At 43.8% G+C, this 15,887-nt stretch overlaps 1 protein-coding gene across 1 annotated transcript in view; it reads right to left on the bottom strand.

The window, feature by feature from the left end:
* The window catches only part of ARL3 (ARF like GTPase 3), a gene marked incomplete at its 5' end in the record, with an annotated part of 33,725 nt that extends 21,239 nt beyond the window's left edge, over positions 1–12,486 (bottom strand). Inside the window, 4 exons of the mRNA XM_079711950.1 lie at positions 67–183; positions 3,987–4,130; positions 10,843–11,013; positions 12,481–12,486. Of these exons, the coding sequence (XP_079568076.1) occupies positions 67–183; positions 3,987–4,130; positions 10,843–11,013; positions 12,481–12,486 (438 nt within the window). The remainder of the gene's footprint in view (positions 1–66; positions 184–3,986; positions 4,131–10,842; positions 11,014–12,480) is intronic.
* Positions 12,487–15,887: the final 3,401 nt, after the last annotated feature.

Here is a 15,887-nt window from a genome sequence, read left to right on the forward strand (position 1 = left end):
CAGTGTAAATGTTAGTAAGACAGGGGAGAAGAGATTATGAATTGATGCATCAGAAGGAGTACTTACGAGAATATCAGTGTTTTCAAAATAATTCCTCCAGTATGGTCTGATTTTCCTCTGTCCACCAATGTCCCATACATTCAGTTTAAAACCTTGTGATTGTACACTTTTGATGTTAAAACCCTGAAACAAAAAATACCAAGTTTTACTAGGCTTTGAGATCAATTTCTGACAAAGTTACATTTACCAGCTATGTTATTTATTAATTCTGAGGTACTCTGCCAGATGTGACACAGATGATACTGAAAACAGTTTGCTCTGATAGGGAAGAAAGATGTATTTACACGTGCTACTGTCACTCAGGTTGGAGTCAGTGTTGATGATGTCATGCTGAGTGCACACACACATGGAACTGCTGAGGATGACTTGGTATGAGAACAGCTCTGGTAATCAACACAGACCCCCGCCCACCCCATGAGTCCTCAGCATGGTGAAATTTAACAGGACATTACATGTAACTAACAAAAAAACAAAGCTGAATCTGCAGACTCAACACAACAGAACAAATGTTAAGTTTAAAAAGAGGCAAGGGGCTTCCCTGGGCGCAGTGGTTGGGAGTCCGCCTGCCTTTGCAGGGAACACTGGTTCGTGCCCCGGTCTGGGAAGATCCCACATGCCGCAGAGTGGCTGGGCCCATGAGCCTTGGCCGCTGAGCCTGCGCGTCCGGAGCCTGTGCTCCGCGGCGGGAGAGGCCATGGCGGTGAGAGGCCCGCGCACCGCAAAAAAACCCAAAAAACGAAAAGGAAGGACCTGAACTCAGGACACGAAGGGGGAGGCTGGTTTGTAACTGGAGTAGCACCCCTCATACAGGTGGTGATGAAAACAAACAAACAAACAAACAAACAAGTGGGCATTTGAAACTGTTCTTTAATAGGTATCTCTGATGAACTTGAAAAGAAAGTATTCATTTTCAGGACAGTGACTCAAGGTGGAACTTTGGGGAAGGTAAGCCAATCAGGGGCAGGAAGAAGGGTGAGCTGGGAGTTCATGTGCAGAGAAACAAATTAACAAGACCTTTGGGGTTCGAAGAGAAGGCATTTTATGCGCAAGATTTTAAAAAAAATCTTCTTGCAAGAATGACATAATGAAATCAGGATTTGAAAAATCCGATCAACAGCCTGCTCCCACAGAAGTGACATTTCATCCAAAATAGCTGGAGTTAAGTGGGTCTGGGGATGCCTCCATAAACATTTGCCTCTTCTGGCAGCTCCCCAGCACTACTGCCTCACACAGAAGGAGAAGGCACAGGGCAACGGTACGGGAACACTGCCACCTAATTTCCACTGAGGACAGTCACTAGAGGACAACAGGGGATGATGCTTACTACTGCTCCTCTAAAATGCCAATGACTGAATAAATTAGAAGTTTTAGAACTCCTAAGGGAAGTGGCTTAAGCTTATTGTAAAAGAGCACTTCATTCTGACTCATTGACAAAACCCCTTTTATGCGTTTAAAAATTCTACACTTAACTACAGTAGTAAATGTCAGACCCAGCAACAAATCCTTTCTGGAATGAGGGAATAAATAAGTGTAAATCCTAGAATTTGACCATATGCGTCAGCTGCCTTAAAAGTCTGTAAGTCACCAGACCCAACAAATCTACTAAGAAATTATTCTAAGGAAGTAATAATGAATGGGTGCAAACATTTAGAGATGTGTACTGTATAAGTATCTGCATACAGAACAACGTAGAAATATGTTCAAGATACATTATTAAGTGAAAAAGATTATACAAAACAGTATACTCTGTATGAGCCATTTTTACTTTCTATTTTAAATATGCCCACCATATATGGGCAAAGAAAAAAACCTGAAAGGATACATTCTCAAATGTTAACAGTGGTTATGTCTGACTGGGCATTATAGGTGATTTCTAGTTTCTCAGTTTTACCTATTTATACATTCTAAGTTTACTACAATGAGCATCTATCACTTTTTCTAATATAAAACAAAAACACAATAAAAGTGTGTTTTTAAAGACTAAATCCGAAACCTTGACATAATGACAGAGTCACCTATAACATAACAAACAGAGCCTGAAAGTTAGAACTGGAGCTTTGGGTGCATAACTAGGACTTCATTTCCCTGATCACAGTGTGGACGTCCTCATTTTAGTGGTGCTCTTGAGAGAGACAGCCTCTCACTAACACGAAAAAAACCCCTAGCCCTTCTTTTTCTGGCAGAAATCCTGACACGCTAATATGTGTTTTCAGCCCTTCTAGGCTAGACTACTGTAATTTGCTCCTCCTCAGGCCATACATTAAATTTGTTCAGAAGCTGTAAAATTGCTCATTTGGTAGCAGTTGAAATGACTTTTCTGCAAAGAGCTGTGAATCAGTAAGACTTGCTGGCCGTGAAGTACACACACCAGCACAGCCATTCAAACCCGACACCAAGCTCTTATCACAGGACAGTGACAGAAAATGGTAAATAACTCTGGTTGTGCTGAAACCTCTAATGCTCAAACACTTAAAAGTAAGACCAACAGGGCTGCCCCTAGTTAGGAAACCCAAAGGCCTGGCCAAAGGTCAAGCTCTCTCAGGATTTCCTGCAGGGAAGGAGGCCTAAAGAACCCACTAGAGTTCTTCCAGGCAGGACTTGTTTCCAACATCCACGCTGGGAGCACCACCGTCTTTGTGCTTTGCTTGCTTAGCCCTACGAAAGAGGAGGGTTGATGAGGCTGGATTTAAAAATACAGGTAGGGCTTCCCTGGTGGTGGGAAGTGGTTAAGTGGTTAAGAATCTGCCTGCCAATGCAGGGGACATGGGTTCAAGTCCTGGTCCGGGAAGATCCCACATGCCGCGGAGCAACTAAGCCTGTGTACCACAACTACTGAGCCTGCGCTCTAGAGCCCACAAGCCACAAGTACTGAACCTGCGTGCCACAACTACTGAAGCCCACGCGCCTAGAGCCCATGCTCCACAATAAGAGAAGCCACGGCAATGAGAAGCCTGCGCACCTCAACGAAGAGTAGCCCCCGCTCGCCGCAACTAGAGGAAGCCTGTGCGCAGCAACAAAGACCCAACGCAGCCAAAAATAAATAAAAATACAGGTAATTGTTTTTTTATTTAAAAAATTGAGGGACTTCCCTGGCAGTCCAGTGGTTAGGACTCCACGCTTCCACTGCAGGGGGCGCAGGTTCCATCCCTGGTTGGGGAACTGAGATCCCGCATGCATGCCGTGTGGCGAGGGCCCCCAACCCCCACCAGCCCCCCCTCCCAAAAAATCTAAAAAATTGAGGGAGTCCCCTGGTGGCCTAGTGGTTAGGATTCTGGGCTTTCACTGCTATGGCCCCAGTTCAATCCCTGGTCAGGGAACTGAGATCCTGCAAGCCACATGCTGTGGCAAAAAAAAAAAGACATATATTTGTATTTATTAAGTCTGAAAAATACACACTAAAAGTGGTTTTTCTCACAGCACTGTTTTTTTTCCTTTGTGCTCTCTCTGTATTTTTCTACATGTATTAGTTTCAAAATCAGAGAAGATAAAGCTATTTCTAAAAAGGAATTACTTAGATCAGAGGGAAGTGATTGTATCTTGCTATGTATAGACATATAAATTTATATTATTTCTTTTTAAAAATTATTGTAAAATATATGTAACATAAAATTTACCTTTTTAACCATTTTTAAGTGTGCAGCTCAGTGGCATTAAGTACATTCACTCTTGTGCAACCATCACCGCCATCCATCCAGCCCCTGGGTAACCACTGTTCTCTCTCCTGTCTCTATGAATTTGACAACTCTAAGTATATCACATAAATGGAATCTCTTGATATATTTTGAAATCTGAGATTACTTTAAAATTGTATAGACTTTTCTCAGTAACAAAACTTACAAATGGACAAAACTCTATCTCCCATTTTGTTTATTGCTATTACCATCTTCCACGTGTCACACAAGCATCGGGGGCAAGGCAGCGCTCACCTGTGTAGGTGTGATGTGGCTGATGTCTTCAGATGCCAGCTGCTTCAGAAGAGTGGTCTTACCAGCATTATCCAAGCCCAGGAGAAGGATTCTCACTTCCTGGTCTGGTGCACTTTTCAATTTGCGCAAAATTGAGAGTAAGCCCTTGAACAACCATGAAGAACAGAGATTACTTTGGAGGCACTGACTTTGATATTACTGGGTATCAGAATGCCTTCTCCTCCTTGAAAAAAGTGCTTGGTTGTGGAGAGCTTATAGTACTATTTTCCACTTTAATGTCATTCCATTTGCTTATAAGTTTTGGCAGAAATACTTTAGTAAATTCAGCAACTTAATAAATAGCCTGGCTTATTCCTGCTCCTTCTATTAATCCAGCTTAGCAGTCACCCCAAAACTCCTGGAAGTATGTACTACTAACCAACTCCCATTCCTGAAGCCCTTTATATATATATATATATATATATACCAGAGCACCCTACCAGAGCACCCATCATATCTGACTGTAGGGAATTGATTTTTGTATTTTTCTCCTTTATACTAGAGTGAAGTTTCTTGTGCATAAGGACTATAGATAGCTTCCATCTCCCACAGTGCCTGGCACTTATTAGACACTATATGATAGCTGTTGAAATAAACAGAATTACCCACCCAAGTTAATGTAAGATTTTAAGGTACTAAGGTACTATTCAAAAGGTTGTAGAAAATTGCACTTGGGCTCTCTTTTTAAGACTTTATTTTAGTTCTTGTTTAAGACTCCATCATTCAAAATACTCTATCATCTTCTAACTTTCACATGACCCTTACAGTATAGCTGCGCGGTATAGATTATCTATGTTTTTCAGATGAAGAATCTAATACAACAGAGAAATTAGGGAATTGAAAGGTCATTCCGGAAGCAAAAAAACATTAAAGTTTAACCAGGGTATTTTTGACTAGTAATCTAATATTTCCATTTCTTGTTGTTATTATTCTTTTAATGGATGGAAATAAGCCATGCTGCTTTTTAGCTAAGAACGTAAGAAAAATCTTACAAGACAGTGATTTGTTCTGTCTTGCAGCTGACAATCATTTTCCAATGAGGCATGGTTACATCAAGAATCAAAGAATCCCAGAGTTTAAAGGGCATATAATCTAATCTCCCAGCCCAAGTGGAAATTCCTTCAAACTGAGTCTTAGAATTATGTAAAATGGTTATGTTTTTTATCTGCATCGCACCAGGAAATAACTCAAACCAGTCTGTTCACTAAGATCAAACGATAATTCTGTGAAATAATTTTCAAGAGTTGAGACAATGATATGCAAATATGCATAATTATAAGAATTCCCTTCTGCTTCAGAGGCCCTTTGTTTACCACTTTTAGTACTGTATTCGCACTGACCACCGTTAACCTCTCTATGCCTCAATCTATCAGCAATAAAATGTAACATTTAGTTTAAGACAGACAAATTCTATCCCAAAAGATTTGGAGAAGAGAGAATGAATAAATTTGAAACAAACAAACAAAAAAAGATTAAGCAAGTCTTTTTTTTTATGGCATATTTTTTCTTTTGTTTTTTATCTTCTCCAGCCTTGAATTATTTGACACCATTCCTTTTTAAAACTCTGTTTATGAGCAATCTCCCTGGCTTCTATTAGCTACACTGCAATCACTCACTTATAATACCACCTTTCAGAACAGTTAAAATTAGAATTCTGAGCTCCTTAAGGGACTGGTGATATAAAAAGGCTAAGAACAGGCAAAACACATTGTACTCCTCCTCCTGAGTTCCTGATTAGATGTCCTCATTATCCTTTCCAATGAAATTCTAAAACAACTGGAATTTATCACATTTGTACATTAAACAATGGTACAGGTAAAGAAAGTTCTTATGCATCATTTACTAGTGTAGACATTGTGAAAGAATCTGTTTTCTATAAAATATTTTCAAGGTTCAAAATAAATGTTTTAGGTTTTTCCTCATGTGTCTCTTTCAAAAAAAATCAGTATATACAAATACTGCTTTCTGCAGGCTGAGAGCTTTTACATACTCATTATATTTGAAATTGAATGATTAAAAAAACATAATCTCTATTCGTCTTAAAAGGAGAAAAGCAAAACACAGATGAGAAAGAAAACATTCTAACTACAACTAAACTTTATAAACCTAATAGTATAAAAAAAATAATACTTCTATATTTCCAATGAGCAATTTTCCTCATCAGGAAACAATAACTTCACATGTTGCACCTTTAAATGAAATTACAGAGAAATGGAAAGTTCAGCTAATATTTTCTTCCAGAGAAATAACAAATGGCATCTCAAGCATGGTCTAGGCAAGACAAATGCAAATACAGTACAGCATCATATTAACCCAACTCCTGAGGACAGGGGATCACAGGATTATTAGCGTTTGCTAAATAGGGAAGAGGATATTTATAGATATCAGGGTTCTGCCTGAAAGGTACAAAGTAAGCTGATTTAAAAGGCTGGACAAAAGAGCAGAATAAGTCTACTCTATGCTTCTATCCATATATGTCTATAGTTAATGTCAAACGACATTAGAAGTTTGACAAAAGCCATTAGAAGTTAATTTTATTATGGGGCTGAGTTTTGCAGTATAAATACAAGGAAATGAATTTTTAGTGTATTTTTGGTCAAAACATCCATTCATTCATTCATTTGTATTAAACACCCATAATATGCTCCAAGTACAATGGTGAGCAAAACAGATATGATCTCTATGTAGGATGTGTACTCCTATGACATTAAATAAAGGCAATTTAAGAAACAAGAACTTTAGTTAATTGTGTATCGTGCGGTATCAGCATGCATGCACACAAGTTATCTGCACCCTGGTGGACAGAAGTGGTCTGACAGCCACAAAACATTTAAACAAACTTTTCTATAGGCAAATCATGACTAGACATGCTGTTGACTATGGACATTTTATCTGCCTCAAAATCAGCTTAACTTCAACTACAGGCAGAGGCATGGTGTACTGACCTAAAATGATACAAACTAGGTCATTCAAAGAAACTAGGGTGGTGGAGAGGGAGAGAGGAATATGTTGGTATATGGAAAATATATGTGACTGGGAGGAGCAGCTAAAATTTAAGTATTAAAATTAGTAAGCCAGCTGTCAGGTACATGCACTCCCCATACCTAGCTTAAATGGAACTGACTTCAATTTACTTTTACCTCACCAAAAAAAAACTGGTGCTGCCCAGTGAGATGTTATTAATTTCCAGGAATTCGTATAGCTTTTTGTGTGTGTGTGTGTTTACAGTTCAAGAAATCCACAAGAGAATCCTTTATTCTGTATGCAATGAATGGTCCATTCGAAAAGAAAAAAACTTTCTAAGATGTTGTTTTTCCATTTATTGTTCAGAACATCATTTTTATACCTCTGTATTTCTTACTATTCAAAGCCAAGTCACGTGAGGTACAGGGAAGCAGCTGATTGATTTAAAGTTGGGTCACGTGATTTAAAAACCAGTGGCAGGGCTTCCCTGGTGGCGCAGTGGTTGAGAGTCCGCCTGCCGATGCAGGGGACACGGGTTCATGCCCCGGTCCGGGAAGATCCCACATGCCGCGGAGCGGCTAGGCCCGTGAGCCATGGCCGCTGAGCCTGCGCGTCCGGAGCCTGTGCTCTGCAAGGGGAGAGGCCACAGCAGTGAGAGGCCCGCGTACCGCCAAAAAAACAAACAAACAAACAAACAAAAAACCAGTGGCAGCTGATTGATTTAAATCCTGGTCATATGACCTGAGGAGGGGGTGCTAAAAACTGCTTTTTTATCTCTGGCTCAGAATATCATATTTATTTTTTTTATTTTTTTATTTATTTTTTTTTTGCGGTACGCGGGCCTCTCACCGTTGCGGCCTCTCCCGTTGCAGAGCACAGGCTCCGGACACGCAGGCTCAGCGGCCATGGCTAACGGGGCCAGCCGCTCCGCGGCATGTGGGATCTTCCCGGACCAGGGCACGAACCCGTGTGCCCTGCACCGGCAGGCGGACTCTCAACCACTGCACCACCAGGGAAGCCCAGAATATCATATTTATAGCTTGGTTTTCCTTATGGTTTAGAAAACTTGAGCTGTCTCTCCCTGGAATCAGCAGGAGAAAAATACAGTATTTCAGGTTCATTCTTTTTTTTTTTTTTTTGATCTGCATATTTGTATAGCTTTGATAGGGAGAACCTCACCCAAATTTTGTCTTCTTTCTCCTTATCTCTCTACTAAATAAATACAATGTTTCCTGAGGAACAAAATACCTCCTCAGGAAGAGTGGGTTCACACTTCATCAGAGTCCTAATGAAAAGAACATTATGGGCTTTAGAGTTTCATAGACTTTTATTCAACTTCCCTATGTGTAACCTCTGGCATAGTTCCATCTAGAAAATGGGAACAGTATTTATATCTCAAGAAAAATGCTATGAAGATTAAGTGAGATGATGTATGTAAAGCATGCACATAGGGGGCACTCAAAACAGTAGTTGTGTTTATATTTTTCACTGACAATTTTTGACTGGAAAACATAATCTTGGGAACAATCTTCAAATGTTAAACATGCTAGATAACTACCACTAGGTTCATATATACAGAAATTACTGCATAAATAATTCCTAAATGGAGGACTCATCTATTAAATAACAGTGATTAGTTATGCACAAAAATTACTGTCATCTTAGTATTTCACCAAGGACTTGGTATCCTAAGGCAGGGGTAAGACAACTGAACCTCTAGGGGTTCAGAGAAACCAATAATGGGCTTTTGTTGCAGTTCTCCAAATTAAAAATAAGAATAAATATGTATTAGTCATAGCTAAAGGACTAAAAAAATAAATAAACCTGGGACTCACTCTTTACTAGCACAGTTACCACAGGGGCTCATGGGATACCAGATGTGACACACTTAATCACACCACTGACCGTTTAAATTCCATGTTCCACTTACAGTTCTAAGAATAGCTCACACTTTTGGAGACAGAAAAAAAAAGTATTTTGGAAATCAGATAAAGAATCCTGAATAATTTGTCCTAATTTCTTATTGTTCATGGTAGGAAAAAAATAAAAAAGAAAAACAAAATCTCTCTTGATCACTGAATACAACAGTCGTATACAACAGTGTTGTATACACTGTCAATTTGTTGTATACAGTGTCAATCTGCACCTGGAAACAGGACAGTGGTTAATTTATTGTGACTTGTAATTATAAATTAAACAATCATGAAATTACACAGTCCACTACATTGATAAACAAACTGGGAAAAGTTAGCCAACTGTTTCTCATTTATGATGCAATCTCTTTCTCTCTTGGTTTAGCATGCCTTTTTCATTTCAATTCTAGTTATTTTCTGTGTAAATATTTATGTTTGTACTCATTTGTTGAGAAAAACTTAGCCTTTAAATGGACAGCTTATGTATAAATGATTAATAAAAAGCAAACGTGTAAAAATCTGTTTAGCCTGAGGTTAACAAAACTGCAATGTAGCAAGTGTTGAAATATGATTGGCAACTTCAGATCAAATAATTCTACTTCTTTAACGATCTGACAATGTTAAATCAATTGCAAAATTTTTTTCCTATCAAAATTTACTCATTGGATTATCTAACCAAATGTACACGTATTTTTTCCTTGTGAACATCTAGCTGCTTCTTACTTCATAAGTCAACAGAAGTGGTTCAACATTTCTAAAAGTCAAAAAGGGTCTGGAGTTGGGGCAGGGAAGTAACTATAAGCTTGAGTGTTAGCTCTTTGCAGCTGGTAAGCCAACCAACCTGCTCTAAATGCTCCAAAATCAATTTTTTCTTTGACTAGTTCTAAAACCACTCAATTCAATTTTAACACCCTCCAACTAACTGCAGAGAAATCAACAAGGAAGAGAGTGTCAAGAATCAAACATGTCACATATCATAATTTACAATTTGGGAAAGCTTTAATCTGGTCCGACAGAGAAAAGGCTTGCCCCAAGTGAATGGCCACCCTCCAGTTTTAATCTGCTCCAAACTGACATTAAGGCCTTTGGTTCTGGTGTGGTCAGATGCTGAGGAAGGTTGCAACAGGTCCGAAGGAAATACTAAGGACCGGGCAGCAAATCTGCCTCCACCGACATGGATTAAGTATTGAACGGGAAACTGGTCATCACCAACAACCAGACCTTGCAGAACCGTCAGCAAATAAATAACTTGGGACTGCAGAAGCGCGCCCGCCACGCAGACACCAAGACGGCGTAAAATCCACTAGGCATCCTTTCCAAGCGGCACCTCTTTGTGTCCTGGGATTTGCACCCTTCCCCCCAGAGGCCCGCACATCGCGAGGAAGAGGAGAGCTAGGCTACCATCTCCCCTGGTACCGCCGGCGCGACCTCAAAGATAGTAGCGCTGGCCCTCTCCCCGCTTCTGGCCGGGCACTGGCGAACCCCACTTTTCTGCGGCACGGGGAGGCCGATTCCCCGGGAAGATCTAAGCCTGCGTGCAGAGGCTGCTCTCCGTAGCTCCTCGGATCCGCCCTCATCTCATCCCCAGAGTAATGATGGAGCCCTGGCTCCGTACCGGGACAACCACGCACCCTTCCACAGCCCCTTCCAGCCCCTTCCCCTAGTTTCGGACCGGTTGCAAGCCCCGCCTTCCTCCCCAGGCCCAGATCTCCCTCCAGGGCCCACACTCGGGGCTCTCCGCCGCCCCCCGAAACCAATCCAGGACCCAGACAGCAGGCTGAGCGTCAATCCATTCCCTCCTGTCTTTAAGCGCAGTGCCCTGCCTTGGGCCTGGGGAAGGGAGGCGGGTGACCGGCCAGCTCCGGAGGGACCCAGGCCCCACACTCACCATCCTCCCGCCGAGTCCCTCCTCCTCCTCCTCCTCCTGCCTCCCCCGTTACCAGGGGCAACTCCTGCGGCACCGCCCCCGACGTCCCCTGTACGCACAGCGGAGGAGCAAAGCAGCAGGACGGGGCGGGGCCCAGCTCCTCTTTTCCCAATGTGCGCAAGCGCGCCAATGTGCCCTCCCACTGCGCAGGCGGGCTGCTGGAGCGGCTGGAGGCTGTGGCAGGCTGGTGGAGACCCAGGGAATGGTGAAAACTCGCTCACGTGGCTGGCGGGGGCCACCCGGCCTGTGATTGGTCCAGAAGGAGAGGCGTGGGGGCGGGGCGAGGGGCGGTTCCCGGGCCGAGGCCAGAAGTGCACCCTGGCCAAGCTGCCAACGCGCGGTGCTTCTGGTAGCAGTTGTCTCAGTACGTTCCTCCCGGGACCAGGTAAGGGGTCTTGGGAGGAGTCCGCCTGCCACATATACCTCCAGTCCCCACATCCCGGAGGGAGCTTGCATTTCTGTCCTGACTCTGCCCTGGCGGGGCTGCAGCGCGGGCTGGGCTTCCACCTGCTGAAGCCACGTGGCAAGAGAAGGGTCTACCTGTGGACCTCTCCTTTACGGCCCCCAGCACCTTCGTGTGCCGGGCTGAGGGGCGGGGGAGTCATGGGCTGCGCACCCATCTCCACACACCTGTGTTAGAATCCGGTCTGGAGGACTCCTGGTGGTGGGAGGCTGCCTGTCGGAAGGCAAGAAGCTGCTTGAGGACTGGCCCTGAGGGCTGGGGTGAGCTGATAGCGGGGGTGAAAGACGTTTTGGGAAAGATAGTTTCGTTGAACTACGTTGGACCGGTCGGTGCGCCGTCTGCAGCCCCGGAGGAGGCAAAAAGGGACCTGCACTTACAGGCAAGAAACAGTGGGAGGGATTCTGGGTGCTACCTCCCACCCCTTCCCCGTGCAGAGGACAGAAAGAAGAGTTATAACATTTGTGCCAGGTCCTATTCCAGACCCTGGAGACACAGCAGGGGGCTAAATCTGCCCCCATGGAAATTACATCCTTCCTAGTGAAATGCTTTTCATACAAGATTCCATTTCATTCTCACAACCCTAGAAATTGGTTATTTTAAGGGATAAGAGTGGGGACTTGAACCTAGTACTTTCTGACGAGGAATTATTAAACACCATTATTGTATTGTCCATGTTGGAGGAACAGAGTGGTTTATACCTGAGATGTAAATCCAGAAGTTTTTAAGAGCAGATAAAGTGTGGGCATGGATGATACACCTTGAGATTTACAGATGTGTGTGTATGTGCCTCTTACCTACCTCATTGGGTTCTTGTGAGGATTATATGAATTATTATATGTCAAGTACATAGAACATTGCCTGGCACATGGGAAGTGCTATATGGGGCTTAGTTTTTATTTTTTTTATTTTTTGGCTGCACGGAACGGCGTATGGGATCTTAGTTCTCTGACCAGGGATCGAACCAGTGATCCCTGCAGTGGAAGCAGGGAGTCTTAACCACTGGACCGCCAGGGAGGTCCCATGGCTTAGCTGTTGTTAATAGCTTCATCCAGGTTTTGGGCTTTGCTGCTTTTATGACCAGCAGCCTTTTCAGCCTAGTTAAGATCATTGGAATGAAGGCAGATTTTCCCTGAATGGTCCTTAGCTTTTTATGCATTCAAGTAAAGTATTTTTAAAAACATCTGCTACCGGCATACCTGCTTCAGATGCTTGGAGAGAAAACTCAGTTCAGAACCTTGACTAAGGAGGTGCAAGGTGAATGGTTAATTCAGAGCATGTACTCTTTTCAATCCACCCATCTCTAGCCTGTTGGTTCTTTTGTGAAAGAGGCAAAGCAGACTTCTCTTTCTAAGTTGCCTGGTGTCTAACATCATGGTTGCCTCGGAGTCACATGATTGTACAAAAGCATATACTACCAGGGCCTGCTGGTTTAATTATTAGTCTCATTCTCCAACTTGCTCTAGGCAACCTTGACAGCAGTCCTCGCCATCTCAGTGGTCTTTGTGTCTGAACTTCTTTTATTTATTTATTTATTTATTATTTATTTTTTGGCTGCATTGGGTCTTCGTTGCTGCGCGCGGGCTTTCTCTGGTTGTGGCGAGCTGGGGCTACTCTCGTTGTAGTGCGCAGGCTTCTCATTGCAGTGGCTTCCCTTGTTACGGAGCACGGGCTCTAGGTGCTCGGGCTTCAGTAGATGTGGCACGTGGGCTCAGTAGTTGTGGCTCGCGGGCTCTAGAGCACAGGCTCGGTAGTTGTGGTGCAAGGGCTTAGTTGCTCTGCGGCATGTGGGATCTTCCTGGACCAGGGCTCGAAGCCGTATCCCCTGCATTGACAGGCGGATTCTTAATCACTGCTCCACCAGGGAAGCCCTGTGTCTGAACTTCTTGAGTCTTTGACTCCCATCTTCCTCTGATGGGAGTACAAGCGATGACATTTTGTTTTTCTCCCTACCTGGGGATTCAAATAGGAAGATCTTGGGTACTTCCCCCGCACTTGCAAAAGGATACAACAGAAGAGGTTCGGAAGCCTGTTTTCCAGACTCTGATACTGTCTGCCAGAGAAAATCAGCTCTCCCTGGAAGGACGAGCATTACTTCAGGAGAGGTAAGTAGGTTATATCATTTTTTTAATCTTTTCCCTTCTTCCCTCCCTTTCTTTCTCTTTCTCTCTCTCTTTCTCGAGACAAGCACCCTGTAGTGGATAGAGGACCTATCTAGGTGACCCTAAGCCTTGTAACCTGTGGTCTTTTTTTTTTTTTTTTTGGCACCGCACCCTCAGCGGTGAAGGGCAGAGTCCTAACCACTGGACCTCTAGGGAATTCCTGTCTAAGCCTTGTAACCTTGGGAAGATATGGCCCTAGCTGTTGTCAGATCTTTGGATAAACAGGACTGGATCTGTTTCCTATTCATATTTATATCTGCCACAGTGCAGGACCACATGTGCCACAAATGCTCACCATGCTGGCTCAATCCATGTGAACCTTCCTAGGCATCAGTTTCCTCATCTGTAAGCTGAGATCCCTAATGTCTTTGAGCTGTGACGTTCTCTAATCCTGGAAGGAAAGGGAGATATTGGTTAGTCACCTGTTTGATTTCCACCTCCCCCTGTTCCCTGTAGCGGAACCCTGGATGTAATAGTCACCTTTTTAGGAAGTATTAGATGTGATTCGTGTAGGAAGAGGGATCATAACTGTTGAAGAAAACTTAAGACCAGTAGGACTCAGTATAGGAGGGGTAGACAATTTGCAGCTTTGTGAAAGAAAGCTTCTGTAACCAAGGCAGGTTCTTAGTTTGACAAAAAAAAGGGGGGACATCCTTGATGCCCAGAGAACCCAAGAATAAGTTGGAATGCATTTCAGGCAGGCAGTAAGTGCTTTTAGAGGGCAGATGAGGGCTATAGCGTGAACCTTATAGTCTGTTAGGGGAGGCAAATTTTACACTGATAACTGTAAAATAACAAGAAAATGACAATTACGAAAACCCAACTTGCTTCAAAGGAGGACAGGATGCTATGGGAGTATGTAACAGAAGGGCTTGAGTTTGCCCTGAAGGAGTCACGGAACTGCCCCATTGGGGGCTATTAGCGTGGGGGGAAATGTTGAGACATAGAATTTAGATTTTTTTCCCTTTATGTTTTACAAAAGACAGGACTGGGCAGTTCCTATCCTGACCTTGGTAATGAAGGCAAAGGTTCTTGCATGATTTAGCAAATGATTACCCCCTCATGGTAGAAATGCTTCCATTGTGAAAGTCAGAGGACTTTCCAATGTTGGATTGTTGGGTTGAGGGTGGAGAGGGTTGGCTGAGAAGTGTGTGTGTGTGTGTGTGTGTGTGTGCGCGCGCGTGTGTTGAGGGGAGGCATAGCATTTGGGACTGTCTGTATCTGGTGCGAGTGTGGGTCTCTGTAAGCCAAGGCCACCTCCTTTTCCTTTCTGTAGAGTGAAGGAAAGTGAACTCTTTCCCCTCTTCCCACCCCTGGCTTCAGTTGGGACTGGGTGAAATGTCTTTGGTCTTTGGACCAGCCTGCAGGAGCCGAGTCAGCCTGTCCCCAAAGGGCAGAGCCTGGAGCTTTCTCGTGGGCTCTGTGGTGGGGTGTGAGAGGGGGAAGCCGGAGTCCTGGCAGTGGGCTCTTGCTGTGGGCCGTCTGACTTCCCCGAGAGGTTGCCACCGAGTCACTGAGCCAGGGCCCCCCAGGGGTGCTGCGGAACCACCGCAGTGGGCCTCTCCTCCCTCCTGGGGAAGTGGCTCACCCTGAGCCATCAGCTTGCTGAAGTCTCTCCCACCCTAACAGACAATCTAAAACTTGATCGCCTCTCTCACTCTGCCTCATCTGTTGGCTTCTCCTGCCTGCCACCTCTCTGGTTGTCCTTTCTCATCTTTTTGTTGGGTTACCTCTTAAATATAGTGGTTTTTCAGGGTATGTCCTTGGATCGCTGCTCTTCCCAGTCTGTGTATTCTCCTTGGAAAACTTTATCTTAAACTACCTGCCGCCCCCGTGCTGCTCCCTCACTGTTTTACTTCTAACCCAGATCTCCATGCTGGATTTTAAGCCTAAATATCCAATTGCTGACCAACTGGACCTCTTTTTTAGCAAATACTCAAAATCTTGTGCTAAGCGTTGAGGCAACGGTGGTGAGCAAAATGGACGCAACTCCTGGCTTCAGGGAACTTATGGCCTAGTGGGGGAAGTGGGCATTAATGTAAAATCACAGAGTATCATGACAGACTGGCATGGCTGTGAAGGAAAAGTATGGAGCCAAGAGGGCTTATAGCAGAGCAGTGGATCTAGTTGCATGGGAGGGAGGAAGGGGGTCCTTCAGAGGATTCTCTGAGGAAAGGAGGTGTGAGCGAAGATACGAAGGACGGGTAGGTGCTTCCTTGCAGGTCACTCAGACTGTCTCTGCAGAGCAAAAGGCTACTATTTTGGGGGATGGGGAGAGCCCTTGAAATTATTTGCTAATGCACCTGCTTTTAAGGCTGCCGTTTATTCTGAGGTGAACTTCCTTTGCAGCCGTAATAACCCATGGGTCTTTATTGAGGTAGTGGTCTTGGGTGGAAGTTTCCTTTCATTCTACTACTTAGTATAAAACATTTATTT

Source organism: Hyperoodon ampullatus (genome assembly GCF_949752795.1).
Source record: "Hyperoodon ampullatus genome assembly, chromosome: 1".
NCBI classification, from domain to species: Eukaryota; Metazoa; Chordata; class Mammalia; order Artiodactyla; family Ziphiidae; genus Hyperoodon; species Hyperoodon ampullatus.